Below are 17226 nucleotides of genomic sequence, written 5' to 3' on the forward strand. Positions count from 1 at the left end.
GTGCCCCCTCATCAAGATTACATTGAATTTTCTTGGTAAATTGAGTGACGTTTATTGCCGCATTACTTCTGAGAATAGAATTTTCAATCCGTCACATCATTTTATCACGGAAATTGACAGAACTGCAGCATGTTCCAAGAGTAGGTAAGGTCAAGTGTAAGCAAATTCGAAGACCGTGCTTCGCATAAGTCCGGAGGCCAAGCCAACCATGGTCCAAGTGTAAGCGAAGACGTAAGACATAGGCAGTATTCCGCACAGGATTTTGGAACCTCTAGAGCTTTCCTGCGAAGCTCATTCATGTGAGGGCAAAGGCCGAGCGAGATAATGTGTCACAATTAGGCCAATACAATTAGATTTTTTCGACCTAAAAATACGTGTAATCCGAGTTTGCTCCACTCCAGGAGGTGTGCATAAATGTTTCCTCTTTTTCAGTTTTTTTGCTTGTAAATCGAAAACGGTACGGCCGACGGAAAATTTGTTCTAATTACAAGTATTATTAAAATTGATATCTGAGGATCCGAAATGTAATTTAACTATGTTCTTGCAATAAAATATATTGATTGATTGATTGATTTAAGGTACCTTAATATGTATTCGTAGTACCTAAATTGTAAATTAGGTCGATATTTTTTATTTTTGGTAAAATCATGTTAATAATCCGAAAACGCTTTCTTACCAGTGTCTGATCCACCAAGTGCTATTGTAATTGCTAGTGGGTTCCTTCTACATCGAGTGGTTTGGCAATCCAAAGGAAAAAATTATCTCATAAGGATCCCAAAATGTATGCACACCTCCAAGGATAGAGCAAACTGGTATTACACGCATTTAGGACCAAATAAATGTATTAAAACAATTTCCAGCTTGCTGGGAATTAATTCCTCAAAACGCTATTTTCGGGATCTAATTTGATTGGCCTAAATCGTGAAGGTGTTTTTAAAGGCAAAGTCTAAGGCTGAATGCGCGGAGCGTTCGATCAGCGCTTACGGATGAGGCCAAAGGTCGAGCTGGAAGAAAGCAAGGCTTGAATTTGACCAATGGCGAGGTATGAATAGCTGGACGTCCGCAGCGTCAGATCGCGGCGCGTTATCTTATAATACAACTAATGGCGAGGTGTGAGCAAGGCAGCCCAGCTGCGAAAGAGGACAGCATGGATTTGGATCCATGACCAAGCGAAAGTGGGGCAGTTTGCATAAAGTAGGTAGAAGGCCTGGCGTCGCATGAGACGTAACGCCGAACTGCAAAAGAGTGGCTTGAAATCGAACCTATGTAATCACGGTCCTCCTACTGCTCGGCCTTTGCCTTAACTCGAAAGCGCAACTTGATACGATGCTTTTGTTTTTCGGCCTTCGCAGGGCCCTTCATTACACTTTGACAATTAGGTCGCAGGATCGCGGCTCTGCAGCAACTCGGCCTGGCCGACACATCTGGTGTGCAAGAGACCAAAATACGCTACAAAATCGGTAATCTACGTCGAGAAAATCGGTTGGCCACAAGCCCGACGGTAAGATTTTTTGGCCATGAGCTTTGATGGCCTCCGCGTAAGGTTGGAGATGTGCTTACGTGTACTCTCTCTCTTACGATCCTTCGTTATTAGATGGGTACTTGCACACGTATCAAAAAGTTTCGTGTACATAAGTGTAGTACACTACGACTGCGATGCTGATGCAGCCTGCGCGTTTTTTTTTCCTATGATTTTGGTGCCCCCCTAGACGTGGTGCCCTAAGCAAGTGCTTATTTTGCTTAATGGTTAATCCGGCACTGTGCCTAATTTACTTATGTAAAGTATAATTACTTAGTCAATTATTATATGGAATCAAAATTACATTTTTGTATTTAATGATTAGATTGTGGACGAGTAATTTTAAAATAAAATGTAATATGATAATTTTTCTACCGAAATATACCTATCTACCTTGTTATCTACTCAGATTACGCGGCTTTGTAATTTTTCTCTCGAAAAGCCCATTCTATCCTCCCCTAACCGTTTGTAACAACAACATAGGAAATTTATTTGAACGTAAACCATCTATTGGAAAGATTTAATTTCGTCTCAGTCAGCACTTTTTATTTTATTGCAGCATTAACTGCGTAATTGTGCGTTGCAGTTATTTTTAGATTGAAGTGCTTTCAGCGCCTGCGACTTTTAAATAGCAGTATTACACGAAGCGTAGATTTGATGTGGGTGATATCGAGTAGGCTTTCAATTTTAGTGACTTAAGCATGGCGTGGGTTACTAAATGTAAATATCGAGTATTTGTGTAAATTGTATTCTATCCAGTTGGGGGAAGCATAATAAATATGAATTATATTACAAATTACTACAGAGTAATTATTAAACTAAACTGTTATAGAATATCATAATTATTATTATAACGAGTCACCCTTAACACTCCCAATATTTTGATATCTCAGTAGGTATATAATAGGTATTTTGCAGCAATCATATATAAGACTAACTAACTGTGGTAAATAATAAAACGACACCTATTTCATTTCCGAGAATTCATTAAATCCTCTCTCCATATCCAAGCTTACCCAAGTGACTGCATATAAAAACAGATGAAGTGAAACTCGACTTTATAACTGTAGTATTTAAAACTACATGACACAATAGGTATAAACGGCTCATCGACCCATCGATGAATCACTTTTGCGGTCAAACAAAGGTTCTCAAGACACGTGCATTTTAGATAAACGCCTTATAAACATATTTTGCTTCGGCGTTATAGGTTCGGAGAATAACCGCAAATCGTATTAAGTATATTATGATTTTAGGTTACCATTTTACAAAGAAAACTAATTGTTCGGGCAATATTAATGTTTCCTGTATCATTCCTGTATCGTTTAGTGTAATATTTGCTGAATTTGAATTCTTACTTTATATGTGGAGGGGGAACTACCTTTTGCCCCGCTTGTCCGCCAGTTGTTCACCCACGTAGAAGCTTCCGTCTTTTCTACTTTTTTTTCTCTTGTATGCAAAAATATATCGGTTATCTGGTTATCACTTACCACATCAGTGTCTCCCACACCGTCAGCCATATCCGTCCCTCCTTTATCCCTCCAGTGCTTTTCGCTCGTGTCAGGAAACGTGAACGTCCTGTCCCTTCGTGGACTCAACAGCACCCCTGCAGGCGTCCTTGGACTCCCGTATCCGAATATTTCGACATTTCTAGTGGCGAAGAGATCGTTGCCGTTATCTGTCCGGGGACTGATGAATACGTCGTCCTCCAGGTCGTCGAAGGTCAGGGAGAGTGGTGGGGATGAGGCAGAGAGACGGCATTGGGGCTCAATGGCTGGACGGTCGATGTCGGACTCGGAGTGATAAGGTCGGACAGCATCTGAAAATAGATGAAAACTTATGATTATGATAGTTATATTCATACGACTCAAAAACTATTTTAGATATACATATATACATAAATGGACCACTGGCCTGAAATAAATTGTAGGCATCTCTAAAACTTGTCATTCAGCCCTAAAACGTAATTTTTTTGGAGTACTGTGTTGAAGAAGAATAACAGTAACTTTCTTTTATATGTGGCCCTGCAGTTGGTAAAGCAATTTAAATATCAAGTTTCTGTCGTAATTGCCAAAATCACTCGTTCTTTTTGTTCGTAATTTGAGTATGTATATTTTTAAACATAAAAATATGTCATAAAATGTTGCGAAACGAACTTTTTACATACGGTGTGTAGGTATGTGTGTTGTCCTGTAAAGACAGTACGATGTATTGTGATACAGCCACAACACATTCACTTGGTATTTAGAATTAACGGAGACGAGCAAATATTAAAACTGCTAGCGCCTAACAGTTTAACGTTACGTTGTTTGACCTTTTCTAAACGGCATCTCTGCAGGTAGCACAAAATTTCATCTTATACAAAAGTTTTGGGGCCAAAAAACAAGACAACGTAAAGAATTTTGACTCAGTTAATAATAATTGAATCTATCTGCTGTTTTCTGCGATCTATGTAGTTGCATTAAATGACATTAGCGTGGTTTTAGTTTCACGGAAAATAATTATTTAAACTGAGGCCGATATAAATTCTAATTTCAGAGGGACGTTCTTTTAGGTAAGTATGTTTGTTGGAACGAGACAAGACACTACAATAACGAAAGTGGGCATATTAAGTTTCATGAATGGGTTAGGTATGATTTACTCGTCTCGGTCATTATTCAGACATTCGCAAAAGCCTGTAGTCGAACAGTTTGCGCCTGCGCCGTGTTCCACCCACGACATGCGCCAGAGCACGTAGGTCGCTAATAAACATTTTGATTTATGTACAGATTTATAGATACACGTGTCAGACCGTTGATAAAAAGTTCTCCTTTTGATGTTTTGCAACTTTTGATTGATGAAGAAACAAGGCTTAAAAAGATTATAAAACTATTGTCTACGTAATTTGGTAATAGTATAGTGGTAGTAGTACTAATAAAGCTTTGCTATTAAGCTTCGTTAGGTATATCTAAATGTCAAAGTATAAATCAAAATAAGGATGTATAATGAAATAAAGTACCTAGAGTTTCACACCTTCATTGAAAACAAGTTTTTTTTCGATTTCACTGATTAAAGTACTGGAGTAGAAAAAGTTCACTACACACTATCCAAAAACTTACCCTAGCGCCAAAAAATATAGGTATTCCTACTATAAAATAGTTGCGTAATCTTAAAGTTTGGGTGCGTGTGATAAACAGATGGTGTGGGAGGCAATAAAGTTTATGCAAGGTGTCCTCGTAGCTGGTTATTATTCTGTGAGGAAGGTTCTCAAAACTACACCCAGTAAGACTTTGATTCGAATAATGTTACTGTGATTATGTACTTTTTCCGTAAAATCGATTAGGGCATCTCTTCTTTCATCGCCAAAATATGTACCTAAATTTCCATAAAAATTAAATTAGTCAAGACGGTTGCGTTTATACATTCACACGTAACCTAATATACTCGTAATTAGCTAAGCCAAGCCTACCGCGCTTCTACAAAAATTAAATAGCCAGAGGTGATTGAAACAGGTCGTGACAGCTGTGTTGATTGTCAATCACTAGATTTGAGGTCTTTTGTTCCTTTACAGGACTACTTATTATCGATATTTATCAATATTTTCTTGGATTTGATTTTAATTGCAAATGAAATAGACACGAAATGAATTAATCTGTGTTTATTTTTATTTTATTCTCGTAGTAAAAACTCTGAAAAAAAAAATCTAAGATAATGTTTCTGTATTTTTCAATAATAATTTTCATCATTATGTATATCAATCATAAGAATAAAGATGATTTAGACAAATACAAAGAGAACAAATCAATCGGACCTTCGATGACAAGACGCAAGACAACGCACGAGCGAGCGGACAGGACAAAAGCAGGCAATTTGCTATCGTCGATACAAATGGGCTGAGCTTCGAGACTGGACAAAAAAGCTACCACATACTATAATCTATACAGGATGATTCAGGAGACATGAGCAGGATCAAGCCTGCATATTTGGTAAATTATCAGCAACTGTTTCGTACCAGTATTTGTGAGATTAACGTTAATTTAATTTTTACTGTTAAAAAAAAAGAGTTTTATTTTATTTACGATATTTATGGTCACCCTCTTTGTTTTATCCATAATAAGTGACAAATTGAATGTCATCGGAGTCTGGTTACTTTTATAAAATCGTATCTCACTCAAGTGTGACATTTTATTTTCTACATAATCAAAGTGCTGTCATAACGGTTAAAGAGGTTTTATCTTTGTTAATTAAGTGTTGTAGGGTGTCCATGATTGTAGATAATCAAATTTGTCCTTAAGAAAAAGTTAAATAACAGATAAAAAGCGTGATTGTTTTACTTAAATATGATGGTGAACGATTCATTAACATTTACTGATTGTGTAGGCTTAGTCCAGCTCACGTCTCATGAATCACCCTGTATAGGTACATATTCATTACCTACATAAAAAAAAAATTGTAGTCCGCTGGTAAAGTTTTTATATCCTGTACCCCTAGTGTAAATAAATTCGATTTCGAAACGTGACGTACGCGTTTGCGTTTAGTTTCATTTTGTATTGGATTTAGAAAGAGCGCGCCAAGCGGGACGTTTTGGAAACTCAAAATCCTATACAAAATAAGACTTAACGCAAACGCGTATATAGAGCCAACGAAGTGGGAGAGTCTAGCCAGTGACCGTCCACGTTGGAGGCATATTGTGCAGACTCAGGTGCGTCAGTTTGAAGCCAGGCGGCTCACAGAACTGGACGCTAAGCGCGACGAGCTGAAGGCCAGACCACCTGCGGCCATACTTTACAATTATGTCGGAGGGGTGCTGACTTGCAACGAGTGTGGTCGTACATTTGCTGCAAAAATTGGCTATATCAGTCACCTGAGAGCGCACCAGCGACGCTCTCAGCGGTAGAACGCAGTCGCTGTGGTCGAAAACGGCTAGGAGATGATGATGATGATGATGATGGTGATGAACGCAAACGCGTTTGTCACGTTATGATGTCCATTAAATTTACACTAGGGGTACTGATTTGTAACAAATACGAAAAAGATAAACTTAAACGAAAAATGATGTCTGAAATCCTAAGTATTTTTGTTTTTTCTCTTGACTGCTGTATCAACTCAAATACTGATGAAATAATTTTATTAGTCCATTGTTAAATATAAACGCGGAGTAAACATGCTTAAAAAGTATAGCCTTGCCGTATAAATCACCAACGTAATTATAGATATAGGTATGTTTTTATACGGATATAATTGAAAATCTCCCGATCCCTGTACCTGTAAGAAACCAGCGATACCAGTACAATATAAAGTATAAGAAATACAAATTAATAAAATGTTGGGTCGGCGAAACGGGTTCTACACACGTGCACGAACCGGCCCCAGCGACAGAGACGGAAGTAGTGATGTCTCGAGATGTTAAATTAGTGTGGATATGGTAAGGATAAAGAATCACGAGAAGTGAAATCAGTAAGTACTGACGCTGATTTTTTAAAAATTAATACACTTAAATTTTAATGGAACCGTTTTATTTTACATTAATAGATGTTACATGCGGTTGAAAGCAAAAGCAAAGTAGCACCGAAAATTATGCTTAACAACATTCAATAAAATCATTCAAAGAAAGTCCTTTTGTTTGTGTTATTGGGCTAATGCACATGATTGTGGGACACTAATAGATCGATTCCTAACTGAGCTGTCGCTATTCTAAAATCAGACCTAATTTTAAATAAGTAACAATAATTGTATTAATTATGTAATTTCTCGAGAACGAGCGTTTTCATTAACGCATTCTTAGTGTTTAATTAATATTGTATTTTCTCTTACGAAAATACAAAAAAAAATACATAAAATTATTTCGTTATCAGGCATAATTGAAATAAGATAAAACACGAGTCAGTTTCACTTACAAATATTACAATGTAGTTAGTAGTACTCACACTAGGTCAAGCCTGTGTCGTGAGGACTCTTGGAAATAGCAGGAGACTTATCAATACGGTGTCGCGAAAAATAAGGATAAAATAGGAGTTTACAAATATAATAGATGACTTTGAAGTGGTTATCCATAATACAGTTAAAACAAGTAACTAAACTTTTTCTATTACTCATAAGAAAAATGTAGATTGTAATCAGTCCTATCCACACTTTCCTGTCCAGATGCACTCAGATACGTATTTTTTTTTCTTGCTCGATGCGTAACACAGGTGTCCCTAGCTCATGATTATTTACAATATCTCCTTACAGATTATTCGCTATTATATTTACATGGTTAAAAGTCGAATTTAATTTTTCAACATGTTGTTTAAAAAACTGCATGAACGTGCACACGTAGGTGTAACTTGAATACATTTTTTTTTCTTACAGATCCTCGTCCTTTTCTACGGCCTTTAAAAATAAATCAAATAGTTTAAATGAGGACAATTAACTACATTTTTTCAAAATTATATAGACAAGCTATAAAGCATTATGATCTTAGTAAATTTATTAATTTATTAACGATAGCCAAATTTTACGGCTTAACCAAATCGTAAGTACAGTTCTGGTTTAGACACGATTGCGACAGAACGGAGGCAGAAGGACATAATTTGTTAGCCGTAGTCGTAATCGCTTTGACAATCGTAGATTGTAAGGTAAACTGGTTTGATTCTAATATATCGAAATCGTTACACAAATCGCTCTTGTAGAGCGTAGTTAGGTAAGTACTTAGGCACTTAGTCTTAGGAACATTTTTAAGAATTTGGTAAGTTTACTAAGTTGAAACATACCCAGGTACCCATACAATACTACTCGTATAAAAATATTTCAGTTCTGTCACTGCCACTCAAAAGTATGTTGGGAAAATAATGATTACAAGTAATACATAAATTAAAAAAATAGCTTATTCGCAACAAGTAGCTAGATTACATATAATGAATTAGGTAAGCATAGTTGTATCGTTTAAATAGCAACGCTTCTACGAATCTAACCCCTAGATGTTTGAAATTAACGTTATCTTATCAACTATGCCTAAACGGTAAACGCGTGTCAGCACTCCAAGGTTAGAAACTTTATTGTTTAATAAAAGGTTCGACTTGCTTCAGAAATCCTACATTGGCACATATCAGACCATTAGTAATACCCTTAGTCCAGGAGACTAGAGCTTTGATAGTTAATTCCATGCTAAAGTTAAGCGAAGTTCTACATAACACTGAATTTTATTAAGAAGTAGCTAAGTTCAGAGTAAGTACCTCTCGATAAGTACTAGTACACCAACATGAGTGTGAAAGAAAGTAAGTTTTATTGAATCTTTTAAAACTGACTTCTGACGCGATCCGGCGATAGTTGATTTACGACCTCGTAAAACTGACCGTTTTACTGCCCCCAAGTGTTTGATGCTACTTCTTATACTGTTTACTTTCAAACAAAGTATTGGAGAGTTTATTTAGTTCTATGGTTTTGTTTTATTGGCTGTTACCGCTTATTTATGTGGGCTGAATCATATATTTTTATGTGATTAAGTATATGTGCAATTTGATTTATTTGCACCTTATTGTGTTATTGACAAACTCAAAACATCACGACTATACACAAGATTCTACTTCCACTATACATTTCTACTTTTTGTACCAACAATAATAGGTAGATGTTAAAATGTGTTAGAAATGTAAAGTTACAAATCAGTTTCAAAGGTAATTTTATTATCTTAGCACTTTCGGTCATTTTTTGAGGACTCGCAAGGATATCAGATTTTGAAGGACTTGTTTTAAGTAATTATTTAACTAGATAGTTGTTACTTCAGGAGTTGGAGTTTCTAAAACTTTTGTTAACTTCGGGAGTATCTGTAAGTCATGATATTCGTTAAGAAAATTGAAAGCTTTATTGAATCCGAGTTGACCGCGTTAGGTCCGGTTGTCGCACGCAATAGCAGAAACCCGGGCAAATTGCGCGCAACCCGGCATTACTCCCGCGGACTGTTAGTTGTCATTAGAGAAATTACACACGAATTAGCCTAACGGTGAGGTGATGAAACGACTCTAGTAAACAGTGATTAGTCAGTCGAAATAAATTGTAACATGTATATAGAAAACACATTTATATTTAGAAATAAATTATTTAGGAATGAGCAATAATAAAATGGCCTGTAGCTGATCGCGAGTTCACCTAACGAAGACTGCGTCGCGGATATAAAAGTATGGTCCCAGAAATTATAATAAAAAGTTACAAAACAAAAATGCCATTTCAACAGCCCAGCAATAAACTGAGCTCTTAGGAACCACTGATTCCTTTGTTATTGCAAAATAAGTACGAGAAGTTTTAATATTATGAAAGTAAAAATACGTAAATAGTAAAATACGATAATCTAAAGAACTTACGTAACTATTCTTATGGGCAACAGGAAAATGACGGTGACAGTTAATGATGACTTTAAAAACTTTAAAAACGTAAGTAAATAATCCCTAAACGTGTTGATCATTTAGAGTGTTTAAAACGAACGGTAGCCAACATCAATAACAATTTACATATTTCAACGATCACTTACAAATCAATAAAGCTGACGAAACAAGTTAACACAGAAATTGTAAGTCCAACAGAAATTCCCATAAAACATGATCGTCGGGAAGATAATGGAGACACAAGGCTGGATGATTTGTCACAATACGGAGGGCTCGGAATTATTCCAGTAGGACAACTCAGCGGGTCTGAATAAAAACACAATTCATCTAAAGCATGATTAATTGATTGGTTCGTGTTCTCAGGATTCTAATGTGGTCGAGTGAGAAGTCATACTAAAGATTAATTATTCCGTGGAAGAAATCACTACTGTTTCAGTTAATATTCAGTTATTCGGTATTGATAATGTAAACTTTTTCTGTCTAAAAATTGTTTGGTCGCACGAGTAATATTAGTAGTAGGGTTGTCCGAAAGTCTCGTATTTTGTATAACTAACTAACTGCTTTGGCTCAGCGATCCAAAAAGAATCTTGGCCTCCGAAACGAGAGAACGCCACCTGTCCTGGATCGGATCGCGGTTTCCTGCCATGAATTGGCATTCAGCCGACGCAGGTCCGCCTCCACGACATCATACCAGCGGTACCTGGGGCGCCCGATCCGTCGACGGCCGGTTGGTCGCCCCAGGTACGCTTCCTTGACTACCCAATCCTCCCCCATTTTGAGTAGGTGACCGAGCCAGCGAAGTCTGTGGGATTTAGTTACGCCGATGATATTGGGCTCAGCCACCAACTCTTCGATCTCGGCATTTTTCCGGATCCTCCGGATCTTTCCGGACAGGTCCCAGGATCTTCCTGAGCACTTTTCTTTCCGCTATCAGGAGCTGACTTTCATCTTTTTGAGTTAGTGTCCAGGCCTCACAGCCGTACATAAGAATAGGCCTAATGACGGTTTTATAGATTCTTAATTTTGTACTCTTACTGAGAAGCCTGGACACCAACACTTTATGGAGGGCTAATAAACTCAAATCAAAGGTACATCTGATTTGCCTTTTTTATTTAAGATTTACAGTAGAATTTACTGAAACACTTAGCAAGATAACAACTACTCAGTACTTAAACTAAATGAATGTAATCAATTCAAAGCTAAATCTGATTTGACATTTATATTAATAATATTACACAGATTTCATTTTTACATGCATTCCAAAAAAACCCTCAAAATAATCTTTTGAAATCATCAATCTTTTAAGCATTTCACAATTCCCTGCCGTGATGACTGCGCAATTATCCAGAAATAGGAGGATTATCCCAAAACTAGTTTGTGGAGTCCGGTTCGGGTTTTAAATAAAACCGTCCACTTGGTGACCAGTGAAGATGTCAATTACAGTGAAGTTGTTAAATTAATCGTCAGTCAGGTGAAACCAAGTGCTTAAATCACCTACTCAAAACAATGACTCAAAAGCAAGACAACGACTTCGAAATCTACTTGGCAATCTTGGCATAAAATAAAAATAGGCTTAGATTTTGTAATGTAACTTATACTTAAGAATATGAATTATGATTTATGAATAATTACACAACATAATCTAATAAACAAGTAAACATTTCTAATATGCATGTTACCTTGAAATTTAAATCATATAAAGAAGTGTTTTGTTTTTTACACCTTTATGGCAATGTTTAGTAGACTATCAAAGGGTCTAGCAGGCTAAGCGAACTAGAGGTGCCCCCAACGACGGATTTGGTCATTCTTTTAGGTGTGTCGAGGATTGATATTAAGCATAGAGTGTTCTTAGGACTTGCCAGTACACCACCTGAAAGAATGACCAAATCCGTCGTTGGGGGCACCTCTAGTTCGCTTAGTCTGCTAGAAGGCTAAGGGTCTAGACCCTTTACAAAAACTAAGAAGAGGTTTATCTGCAGTACCAGACAGTACTGCAAGTGCCTAAGCACTTAAAGGTAATTTTACTGATTTAATAACGTAGTGTTTATTAATAAATCAAAACACAAAAAAACTAAATATACTTAATTGTTAGAAATATTAAAATGTTAGGATATACACATTATCATTTCCAGGGGTATAATCTGACTCCATTATTACACTTTTTATACTTAATTGCCCATAATTGTAAAATATCAAATCTCAATGGTTCATTTAATGGTTTGAGACCAATTTCTACGACTGAGGCTTTCTTGCTAGAATGCATTAATAATCTAACATTAATTTTATTGTAATACATGTTAAAGAAAAAAGTCTTCGATAGAAACATTAATATGACCTTTATTTGCTTCAGCATAAGACGAATGTTTTTTTAGAATTTTGTTTGTCTTCTAAGCTAGGCTCACGGCAGACGTTTTCTTTAAATATATAGCTATAACTTAAATTTAATCGTTTTCGAGGTCTACTGCAGAGGCTCTTTCAATTAAAATAATAAATAACTGACTTTAACAAGACTAATTTTATCCACAGCCTGCAACTACTATATTCATAAAACACAATAAGTGAATGTCAATTGAGGATTTTTGAAGATACTATGATATATATGATATAGTATAAATTTCCTGCGAAAGATAGTATTTTCGCAGGAAATTTATACGATATAATATACGATTCGATATGATATAATATAAAGTGAAAGTAGATATGACTTTAGCGAGAACTTAAAAACTGCTTAACCAACTATGATCAACATACATAGTATACAAATTATAATTGATGGTAAATATAATAGGAACAGAAAATACTTGAACACTCGTACTTATAGAACCGGCAACGCTAATGGATTTGCACGCGGTGGCGGTTTACCAAAAGTGATAGTATAAAAATGCTAAGTAAATAAAGAAATAAAATTGTACAATTTTATTTGTAATACGTTTTCAAAACCAACAAGCTCTATTTCTCTTATTGAACCTGATTGACTTACTACCACTGACAAGATCTGAAATCTAAACCTATTTTTAGATGGTCTGTCTAACCATTGTATGCAAATTTCCTCGGAGCTTAAACTTATTAATTATTGTGGTTGCGTGCCACCATGAATAATAAACTAGGTACGCCAATGGTAGAAGGATAGATTGATAAAGCGTAATGGTACATGTCTGTAAGGTTTAACTGGTTAAAATGAATGGGCAAGATGCTCATTTTGCGAATCTCAAACGTGACAATTGACAGATTTACTGGTCAATTGGCAGTAAAGGTAAAAAGCAATTTAAAAGACACAAAATTAATGTTGGCGGTAAAAAATTAACTTAGTCATGATATTGATATCATGTTGACGTTCTATGTCGATTGTCGAGTTGGGTATTATTTTGCAAAGATATGAAAATCTTCTTTAGGTATCTTTGATCACTTTTAATTTTAAATTACCATTTAGGATCTATGACGAATTATAGTTGGCTGGCAACCATTCTCATTAAATAATTTATTTCTCAAATTTGCTTGTTTATTTTATTATGAAAAGGATCATGTCAAACGAGTGATTGAAACATATAAATAATATCTCTGAAAAAAAGGACGTGCACGTGTTAATAAGGAAGGTTTACAATTTCTTAAACCGTAGTCGAACTAGTTTATTACATACGCGTCACAGACAAAATACAAAATTTTCTATAATAACGACACCCATTAAAATTGTTTAAAAACCGGAACAGTAGCAGTCATTTCAAAAGAAGCTATTAAAAATTTAAAACTGAAAGCGCAGCAAATGAGTATGGCAATAACGTCAAAGTTAAAGAAACATTCATCATTGATGACAATGGGTTGGTAGATGAAAGAACGCGTAGTACGGTGGCTGGTAGACTCATTGTATTTTTATCACTCGTTACTCATTAGACATCATTGTATTGAAATGTACGGTCCTTGAACCTAAACGTTAGTTTAAATGGCTATTTTAAAGAAGTTTTACGGACCTTCCAGGAGAAATAATTTTAATCACCTAACAGGTCAATAACCAAATTTTGATCATTTCAGCAAATTCTGACATTCCTAAGTTTTTCTATGACATCAGTGAAAAATTACAGAATGAGTATTTATGCGTAAAAAATCTTGATCTCCATGGATACCTCATAAATTTAATATGTAACCTCTGTGGGCAACAATTGCCATACAAAAAGGGCGTAAACTAAAAACGAAAAAACAAAGGAAGTAAGTACTTATATCGCTACCGATACCTTATACACTATGTACTGTTTTCAACTAAGATGCTTGTGATAATAATATTGCTGTGAATATAATTAGTTTACTAACTAATAATTAAGTAAGAATAAATTCATATTCATATCATTTATTGCATACATGTGTTTACAGAAGGTCTTTATTTATATCTTAGGTTACAACATGCACCCGTTAGGGCATAGCAACATAGTTGTTACTTAAATAATACTTAATCTAATATCTTATAATTAAAATATAACATTTTGACATTATTAGTATTATATTCGATTTATTATAAATGTAACGTAAACTTTGACCCAACACATCAAAATGTCAAAATAATAGGTACTAAACCCGTATTGCTAAAAGAGAATTATTTGCGGTTAACCATATAAGTTATATGTCCGATGAATTGGGTAATCCAACTTTTCGGTAATAAAGAATTTAAATATGAACGTTAATATTCGGCCCGTAGGTATCTGGATGCGCAATCCGGGAGCTGCGTTTGCGGTATTTTGATAGCCAATTGTTTTCATTTTGGAACAGGACTTTTCTTCAGATGTTATGATTGTCCGTCTGTAGCCACTCTTTCATTTTGTGGTTAACATTTTTGGTGGCTCAATGCAGCACTGATAGAAGGAAGAATGGAAAAATACAATGCAGGAAGAATGGAGCACCCAACAGGATACAACTGAGTTGTATGTGGTTACTTGTATTGTCAATTGTTTTTAACATGGAGAATAAATAATATTTGTTTCAATAAGATGTTTTGATAATTCTGTAATTATAAAAATCATCAAAAGTCTGTTGCTTAAAAGTTGAACAGTAAAAGTAATATCTTGCTAAATTAATTGTGGCATTATTCTTGTAAATACTAGTGACACGTTAACCAAAACTGTTATAACGTTTAAAGTTCGTGATAAGTCACGTACATTATAATTAATATGACAGAAGTTCGCGTTCTGTAGAAGTTTGTTACCGTTCTAAACAATACTTGGCTTTCTTTTAATGAAATAATGCGTTATCTTAACGGTTTAAACTGTTTTGGGTAGGCGTGTCTGCAGAAAGGTTGGAAAGTTAATATACTTTTTGTGTTATTTCGAATTGTGTGCAAATAATGATTTAATGATGAATATGGTATTAAGGTAGTTAACTTCTTGAAAATAATTGTTTAGGTATTTAAAAACGTTCAAGGAAACAGTAACATTTACAAAACTTATATGACTCTTAAATTTGTAAACTTAGTTGCTTGTTAATTAGCTGTGAAATGAAAACGCTTGAAAAGTACATGATCCAAAATCTTAAATTGCAATACTTTTCTTAACATTAACATTAACACTTACGACCAGTTCGGCGACCCGAATTTACGACACCATAAATTCAAAAGCAAGAGTCTATGCCGTGATTTGTGTCGTGTGGCGAGTGTAGGCGTCCCGGGCTACCGTGCCGCCTTGGGTTGGGCGAGTCGATGTTGTGTATTGTCGATTGTTACTTATGTATGTATGTATGTATGTCACTGTATTGCACATAAATATCTGAAGACAAAAAGACAAAAGAAAAGTATATTATATAAAAATATAGCGTACAAAGGCGAACTTATCCCTAAAAGGAACCAATGATACGAAAAAAAAAACATATTATTAAATAAATAAGTAAATAAATATTATAGGGACAGTCTTACACACATTTACCAAGTCCCGCGGTAAGCCAAGAAGGCTTGTGTTGAGAGTACTCAGACAACGATATATATAATGATATACAAATACTTAAATACATAGAAAACACCCATGGGTGTCATGAGTCATGACTCAGGAACAAATATCTGTGCTCATCACACAAATAAATGCCCTTACCGGGATTCGAACCCAGAACGAGAGGCTGGATGGTGATATGATGGTGATGAACCTCTTGTCGCAGGAGAAAAATCAGGTCACTTAGGAATCTTAGGATTGAATGACAATATTTATATGGCCGATGATATTATTTTTTTTTAATAAGGGCACGATTTATAAGGGCCTTGATTTAAGAAATTATAAGATTGTACAGAATTAGATTTATTTTATAGAAACTGCAACAGAAAAATTTCACCAATTAATAATAATCCCAAATGCTTAAATGATACTCTTTACACCTCCATCGACTCGACAACTTCAAAGCGCAACGTCACTAATATTGAGGCCAGTGACCCAAAAAAGGTTCGGAAAATAAAAAATAAAAACGTAATATTTTATTTTCGAGATGCGAGTACTATCGTGGCATAAATTAAAGGGTTTATTATTTTCTCTCTTTCTTGTACCACGTGTTTTGAATGTGAGCTCTTCTGCAGGTACCGTCTGCAGCAGTGTGTAGTGAAGTTCATCTTAATTTTTATCTAAAAAAAATAATATCGGCCTTACATAATAAAACATTTGCAGTATACCTATTATAATTATAGCACCAGTACTTGGTACAAGCCGTAGTTTTCGCTCTTAAAGAAACATATTTTCTCAATAGTATTTTTTATTGTTAGAATTTACACAAAGAAAAAGGGCAACTACAGGTAGGTACTTATTTTATAAATACTTAAGAATGGTTCATCAATGTTCATGACTATGTTAATATAATATGAATCATTTTCCTTGATTCTTCGAAGAAAAAATACTTATGTCTCAGAACTTGATCATTCTAAGATTACCATTTTATTATAATAACTTCAAAACGCCCACTTTTGCTGTCACTACGCTATATCACCATTATTACCGTTCAGTTACGTATAAACTGGTCCACTACTGGCTTTACGCGCTGTCGATGTGCGCGTGCGCCCAACACCTGGGTTGGGCTTGTGTGCGTAGCGTAGCAACACCGACGAATGTAAGATGGTTCATGTTGAATGTGATGGTACCTACTTACTGATTTTTGCAATATTTTCATCCTTATCAAGGCAGAGTTTAGCGGATCTCATTGATCAATGTTAATATTATCCAATTTCACTTTTTAAAAGAATCTCCTTGAAAACTATTACGAGTAAATAGCGGTTAATGTAATTTTTGGCGATTAGAAAAAGGTTATTTCCAAACGGGAAGCACGGCAAATGATGGGTAACATTCATTATGTATACCATATTTAAGTGCCACATACGTACAAAGAAATGAAAGAATTATTTTATCGAACCCGAATAAA

General features: G+C 35.3%; 2 protein-coding genes and 1 long non-coding RNA gene across 3 annotated transcripts in view; 1 reads left to right on the forward strand and 2 right to left on the reverse strand.

Annotated features, from left to right (window-relative positions):
• Positions 1–17226, forward strand: part of LOC133534496 (uncharacterized) — a 126317-nt gene that overhangs the window by 59382 nt on the left and 49709 nt on the right. The window lies entirely within an intron of this gene.
• Positions 1–17226, reverse strand: part of LOC133534504 (uncharacterized) — a 329551-nt gene that overhangs the window by 29917 nt on the left and 282408 nt on the right. The window lies entirely within an intron of this gene.
• LOC133534497 (uncharacterized) overlaps positions 1–17226 on the reverse strand; it is a 125238-nt gene that overhangs the window by 29917 nt on the left and 78095 nt on the right. Inside the window, exon 2 of the mRNA XM_061873651.1 lies at positions 3010–3338. Coding sequence (XP_061729635.1) covers positions 3010–3338 — 329 coding nt within the window. The remainder of the gene's footprint in view (positions 1–3009; positions 3339–17226) is intronic.

The sequence above is a fragment of the Cydia pomonella genome, chromosome 2, assembly GCF_033807575.1.
Source record: "Cydia pomonella isolate Wapato2018A chromosome 2, ilCydPomo1, whole genome shotgun sequence".
NCBI classification, from domain to species: domain Eukaryota; kingdom Metazoa; phylum Arthropoda; class Insecta; order Lepidoptera; family Tortricidae; genus Cydia; species Cydia pomonella.